We start from the raw sequence: 6,509 nt of genomic DNA on the forward strand, positions 1-6,509 counted from the left end.
ACTTGCGTTTCTTACAAGAAACCCAGAGGGTCTCTCTCTGCCACCCAGGCGGGAGTGCAGTGGCTCGATCACTGCAGCCTCCAACTCCTGGGCTCAAGTGATCCTCCCGCCTCAGCCTCCTGAGTCGCCGGGACCACAGATGAGTGCTCCGGTGCCCAGCTAGGACGTTTTAGTGAATCACCAACATCCCAAACTGAGGAGATCTGGAAGGCTTGTCCCCAAGAGCCATGCGTTCCCCGGAAGCGGCAACGGGCTGTTTCTAAGAAGTGCCCGCCCTCCCCTTTGAATCGGAGCATCCTGGCACGGGCACAGGGTTAAACGCTCAGCGCTCCCATTTCCTGGGAACACCCACCCACCGTCTGTAACTAACCCAGGAGAAGGCCTCCTGTCGCCTCCATTTTGCAAAGACAGAACTGAGACTCAGAGAGGGTAGGCCACGCGTCCAAGGCCGCATAAGGAGCCTGGATCACTGCAGGAATTCACACCCAGGTCCTCTTCCACACCCTTCCCCCCGCAACCTCCCCCCCATCCAAGGCTCCTACTTTCTGCAGGAGGGCCTCGGTGTAGGCCGAGGGCACCAGGTGGACACCCAGGCGCGCGTAGTGATAGGCCAGTTCTTCGCCAACACCTGCATTGGCCCCCGTCAGCAGCACGCGGGCTCCCTGGAGGCTGGCTGGTGGCAAGCAAGGCGGGTCAGTCTGAGGGGGACAGAACAGCCGGCCGCACTCCCTCCCTCCCCCAACCCCTGGCCCTCACCTGGGTCGAAGTTGTCGTCCCAATAGTAGGCAAAGAACAGGGCCCCCAGTCCGGTGAGAAGCAGCACCTTCATGGCCCTCTGTGGCCTGCAGCGGGACCCCCGGCGGCTGGCACAGGCCTGACTGGCAGCCACCCCGTTAGAGGAGCCTTTGGTGATGCTCCCAGCGTGGACCCGCCCCCTCCTCACCTGTCCAGGCTCACCAGAACCACTGCACCCTCCACCCTTCTGAGCCCTCTCCCTCCCCCGCAGCCAAACCTTGCCTCCCCCCTGCTGAAAATCCTTCCTGTGTCATTTAGGATAAAAGCCAGACTCCTTGATGGCCACAGAGGCCCTGTGGGAACCAGTCCTCCTTGCCCTGCTAAAGCAGCTGTTTCCCTGTTCCGTAACCAGCCAGTCCCCATCCCACCTTTGCACTAACTGTTCCTGCAGCTCAGAGTGCTTGTTCCACATATATAACCCAGTGATTTCTCTCTTTCTTCTTTTCAGTCTTTTCTTTCAAGGCTCAGTGCAAAGAATGACCTCCCTCCTCGAAGAGGGCCTCCTTTTCTAAAGCACCTCCCTTCCTCACTCTGCACCCTCTTACTTCTAGAACCTTCCTTCTCAGCTCTTGAAACTGCCTGAAAGCATCTCGAGAATGTGTTATATGTTCACTCTCTCCCCCCAGACTGTCAGCTCCACGAGAGCAGGAAGGAAATGGAAATCTGCTTCTGTTTTGTTCACTGCTGGGTCTTCGGGGCCCAAAACTGTACCTGGCAAACAGCAGGTGCTTAGTAGATGCTAGACTGACAGCGAGAGATGAGGAATATAGGAGGTGAGAGCCGGGGGAGCCCAGGAGCAGAGAGCGAGTTCTGTCTGGAGACTTCCAGAAGGAGTCGGACACTCGGGGTGGCGGGACAGAGGTGTCTGTGTCATCGGGGTGAAACTGTGACTTCAACTGACTTAATTATTCCAGGGAGAAAATGGAAGAAGCAAGCTAAGTTCTTAAAGTTCTGGGGTTCATGGGTGGAGGTAGGGGGCTGGGGAGTCCCCAGGTCTCTAAGTCCTAAGTCCAGCCCTACAATCCCTGGCCCCTGCTGTCCCCTGGGTAACGCCCCTTGACATCTTCCAGGGCCCTCAGACCAGGCTGGGCATCTGACCCCAAGCCTGCTTCTCGTCCCAGGCCACCATCAGAGCGATGGTTCCATCCCTGGCTGGTGGACCTGGGTGTCGGCCTCACCTCCTCCCACTCGTTCACCCCCTTGGCCTGATGGGTCCCAGATCTCACCAGTTCTCCCTCCCGGCCCCTCCCGTCTGGTCCCGCCTGGCCCTCCCGTCCGGTCTCCCTTATCTTTGCCCTGGCATGCCCGTCCCCACGTCTTTCCTGCAGGTCTCTCCTCTCCACACAGCCAAAGGGACCTTTGGCAAAGGAAACCTGGCCACGCCCCCTCCTCCTTCCAACCCTCTCCGGCTCTCCACGGAGGCCAAGCTCCTCACGACGGCCAGAGGCCCCTTGGTCGGGCCCCTGCCCACCTGTCCTCATCGCCCAGAGCCCTGTCCAGGACTCTTTCCGTTTTCAGAGAGCAGGCTCCTCACCTTGCCCAGGCACGCGAGCCACGCGGGGCGCAAGACACGTGCCCCTACGAAGCCGGAAGCCCCTCGGCTCAACCCTCTTCCCGCGTCCCAACCCACTCCGGCCACAGCAGCCTGGCAGGGGGAGGCGGGGCCGACGGAGGAAGGGCTGGATGGACAGACAGGTGGATGGACGGACGGATGCAAGGGCGGGGGACCACATCCTCGCAGAACGTACTGGCTCCTTGACCTCGCCGGGCCCCAGCTTCGCCTCTGAACACAGAGGGCGTGTGACCCGCTGCACGCCCCCAACCCCGCACTCCCCCACTCGGGCCTCAGTTTCCCCCACCGTCCAGCGGGGCTGGGGCACGGCCTGGAAGCCACGCGGAACGCCCCTCGGACCCCTCTCCCCCGCCGCCTCCGGCCGGACCCCCGACCGCGCCCCCTCCCTAAGGCCTGAGCCACGTGACGCCAAGCCCGCCTCCTCCGGGGGCGGGGTTGGGCCGCGGGGACCCGCGCCGGGGCGTTGCCGGGCAACAGCCCCCCACGACTCTCCGCCCCAGGCCTCGGCTGCAGCCCCACCTCCTGGGCCGAAGCCCCGCCCCCAATCCGATCACGTGACGGAGGGCCCGCTTTTCTCCAACAACCCCACGCTCGTGTTGCCGTGACGACCGTCTTCTAGGGGCAGTCTGGCTAAGTCCGGCCCTCAGTCCCCCGCGCGGGCGCGGGCGGACCGCTCGGGCCCCGACGTCTTCTTGGGTCCCCCTCAGACGTCACTCCAGACGCCTGGTTCCCCTCCCGCCGCCCGAGGCGGGCCGGGTTGGACTACATCTCCCAGGAGGCCTCACGGCCAGGCGCCTCACGGGGCGGTGCCGCCTACATTTCCCAGGAAGCTTTGCGGCAGCCCGGGCACTGCAACCCGGAGGCCCGTCGTGAAAGGGGTGAGACTCGACTTTGGCGTCTCAGAGCCCTAACGCGACTGCGCCTCCCCGAGGCCTGTGCGGCTGACGCGAAAGACTACATCTCCCAGAGGCCTCTGCGGCGCCGTGACCGGAAGCGGCGGGCGAATCGAGTGTCCTTGCGCGGGGAGCCGAGCGACCATGGTGGCCCGGGTGTGGTCGCTGATGAGGTGCGTGGGGCCGCCGGATGGGTCGCGAGCCCCCGGGAAAGTCCCCCCCTGTGGGCACCCTCCTCTGGCTTGATTGCGACCTGCTCTTCGCCCCCCGTGGTGGCGCTTCCCCTCGTCGCCCAGAAAGGGAAACTGAGGCTCAAGCAGGTCGCCGATCGCCTCCCGATGTCAGCGACCCTTCCGAGCCTCAGTTGCCTCCTCTGTGAAATGGGAGTCCTGCCACCCGCTTTAATGGGGAGGTGGGCGCGCCCGGAGCAGCGAGTGACATACAGCAGGCGCCCAGGGGCCCTTAGAAAGCCCCCCAGGTTGCTTCCTCCCTGGGCTGGAAGGCTTCTACAGGGTCAGGGTCTGTTTGGGGGGGGGGGGTTTGTTTTTGTTTTCTTAAGAGACGGGATCTCGTTCTTCACCCAGACTGGAGGGCAATGGCGCAATCATCACCCACTCCAGCCTCGAACTCCTGGGCTCCTGCGACCCTCCGCCTCAGCCTCCCGACACGCGCACCTGGCTAACTTTTTAAATTTTTGTGCGGGGAGGGAGGTCTTGCTATGTTGCCCAGGCTGGTCCCGAAGGCCTCGAACGATGCTCCCACCTCAGCCTTCCAGAGTGCTGGATGATTGCAGGCGTGAACCACCCTGCCCGGCCTTGGTCAGGCGTATTAAGTCTCCACTGCTCCTTGCTCTCTGCGAGAGCTGTCCGTCTTCAGCCCTCAGTTTACCTCTTAAAGGGGTGTTGCGTCGCCCGGGCTGGCATACTGTCAGTCAAATGCTATGTGGGACTCTAGGGTCTGGGTCTCACAGTTGCTGCGTTTAAAGTGTCACCCCTGGCCAGGGGTGGTGGCTCCCGCTGTCATCCGAGCACTTTGGGAAGTTGAGGTGGGAGGATTGCTTGAGCCCAGAGGTTCAACACCAGCCTGGGCAACATAGTGAGATCCTTGTCTCTAATAAGTAGATAGACAGATCGATAGATCAATTGATCGATCCCAGGGGTTCAACACCAGCCTGGGCAACACAGTGAGACCTCCATCTCAGATAAATAGATAGATAAAAATAAAGTGTGGCAACCTCTGGACTGAGCCTAGGCCCCTGAGGGTGGCTGGCAGTGTCCACTGAGCTTCGGCCGCTCCCTTCCCTCCCCGCAGGTTCCTCATCAAGGGCAGCGTGGCTGGGGGCGCCGTCTACCTAGTGTACGACCAGGAGCTGCTGGGACCCAGTGACAAGAGCCAGGCGGCCCTGCGGAAGGCCGGGGAGGTGGTTCCCCCGGCTGTGTACCAGTTCAGCCAGTACGTGTGTCAGCAGACAGGCCTGCAGCTACCCCAGGTAACCCACGCTGGGGGCGAGGTCAGGGTAGGGTGAGAAGTCAGCCCTGGGTTCTCCCCAGCCGGGCGTTGACTCTGAGGCCTGTGCTCCTCTCCCGGCCTTTGGAGGGTGGCGGAGGTTTCTGAACCCTTTCCTTCTCACCAGCTCTCTCTGCCCGTCTCTCTTCCCAGCTCCCAGCCCCTCCAAAGATTGATTTTCCCATCCGAGACACCTGGAATTCAGGTAGGCCCCGGTCCCTCTGCTTGGTGGGTGGCCCCAGACATCCTTGCCTGGCAGCCCTCTGTCTCCCTGCCCTGTCTGGATCTCCGGTGGGTTGAAAACGAGGTAGAGGGGACAGGCCAGAGAGGCAACGTGCTGGAGCGTCTTTTGGAGACTGGGCTGATCATTGACCGGTAGAGGGGGACACGGGACGCCTGGGGCCACGTCAGAGCCTGTCCTCCACTGCCTCCGTTTCCCTGCTGGAAGTCCTGCCTCTAAGAAAGTCTTGCTGGCCGGGTGCAGGGGCTCAAGCCTGTCATCCCAGCACTTTGGGAGGCCGAGGTGAGGGGATTGCCTGAGCCCAAGGGTTCGAGACCAGCCTGGGCAACTTGGCGAGACCTCATCTCTACAATAAATCAGAAAAATTCGCCAGGCGTGGTGGTGCACGCCTGCGGTTCCACCTACTTGGAAGGCTGAGGCGGAAGGATCACCTGAGCCCAGCAGGTCGAGGCTGCAGTGGCCGTGAGTGTGCCACCGCACTCTATTCTGGGCGACGGAGTAAGACTCCAACTCTAGAAAAAAAAAGTTGCTGCCCTGGGGTTTCTGGGGACTGGCTTAACCTGGGTGGGGATGCTCACCGGGTGGCCGTCCCCTCCCTGCAGGTGTCATCAGGGTGATGTCGGCTCTGTCGGTGGCACCCACCAAGGCCTGCGAGTACTCCAGGGAGGGCTGGGAATACGTAAAGACGCGTGTCAAGTAGCAAGCAGCAGAGGCCTCTTGCCCCGGCCGGAACAGGCAGGGACGTCGCCGACCGGAAGATTCCAGACCCCGGCCTCGCCGGCCCAATAAAGGACTTCTGAAGTGTTCTCTGACCCGTGTGCTGTGCTCGGGGCCTGACCTTGACCGCAGGCCATGGTTCACTTCTCTGCCATCTGGGCCCTCAGCCTGGTACGGGGGTAGGCGCCGACAGCCGGGCAAGCCTGGGCCGGGGATCTGGGTTTTGGGGGGCAGAGCCCAGCACAGGGCAGGCTGGGAGCCGTCGGCGCTGGAGGACAGCAAGTGCCAGGGCCACTCACCCCCCTAGCTCCGCTCTCCCATCCACAGAGCTTCCTCGCCGGGCCCCGCCCTCTCCTGACATCCCTGGTGATTCCTGGCAAGCACAGGCTGGCGTTTGCGGGGGTTTGGAGGATTGCGCGGCCCACGGGGGCCTGCCTTCCACCCTCGTCACTCAGGACGCCTTCTTGACACCCCATCCTCATGTCCGCTCAGCTGCTTATGGCCCTCCGGCTTCAGGCTGTGAGCTCCAGAAGGGTGGGCGTCCCACGAGGTGGGTGATGGCCATTGACCCATGCCAGGATGCCAGAGCCTGACGTCTCCAGCCAGGAGGTGGTTTGGGTGGGAGCCAGACGTCTTCCCAGGATGCTGTCTGGGAGCAGGCCCAGGTGATGGCACCCCAGCCTGGAACAGGGTCCCCCTCTTTCTTTTTTTTTGAGTCGGAGTCTCACTCGGTCGCCCAGACTGGAGGGCAGTGACCGCTCCCGGCCACCGCAGCCTCGACCCC

General features: G+C 62.6%; 1 protein-coding gene across 1 annotated transcript; it reads left to right on the forward strand.

The window, feature by feature from the left end:
• Positions 1-3,257: 3,257 nt before the first annotated feature.
• Positions 3,258-5,815, forward strand: CUNH19orf70 (chromosome unknown C19orf70 homolog). The gene is made up of 4 exons (XM_008070285.1): positions 3,258-3,434; positions 4,573-4,750; positions 4,921-4,972; positions 5,611-5,815. Exons 1-4 carry the CDS (start codon positions 3,406-3,408, stop codon positions 5,706-5,708), a joined length of 357 nt encoding a protein of 118 aa, XP_008068476.1. The 5' UTR covers positions 3,258-3,405; the 3' UTR covers positions 5,709-5,815.
• The last annotated feature ends 694 nt before the right edge of the window (positions 5,816-6,509 follow it).

The sequence above is a fragment of the Carlito syrichta genome, unplaced genomic scaffold (assembly GCF_000164805.1).
Source record: "Carlito syrichta isolate Samal-C Ts95f unplaced genomic scaffold, Tarsius_syrichta-2.0.1 Scaffold111564, whole genome shotgun sequence".
Taxonomy (NCBI): Eukaryota; Metazoa; Chordata; class Mammalia; order Primates; family Tarsiidae; genus Carlito; species Carlito syrichta.

What these genes read in the sequence shown, in the direction of transcription:
- CUNH19orf70 (XM_008070285.1), top strand. Translation starts at nt 3,406, where the DNA reads ATGGTGGCCCGGGTGTGGTCGCTGATGAG. An exon ending in CAGGCCTGCAGCTACCCCAG is followed by an intron (nt 4,751 to 4,920) that starts GTAACCCACGCT and finishes CTCTCTTCCCAG; the next exon opens with CTCCCAGCCCCTCCAAAGAT. An exon ending in CCGAGACACCTGGAATTCAG is followed by an intron (nt 4,973 to 5,610) that starts GTAGGCCCCGGT and finishes CCCTCCCTGCAG; the next exon opens with GTGTCATCAGGGTGATGTCG.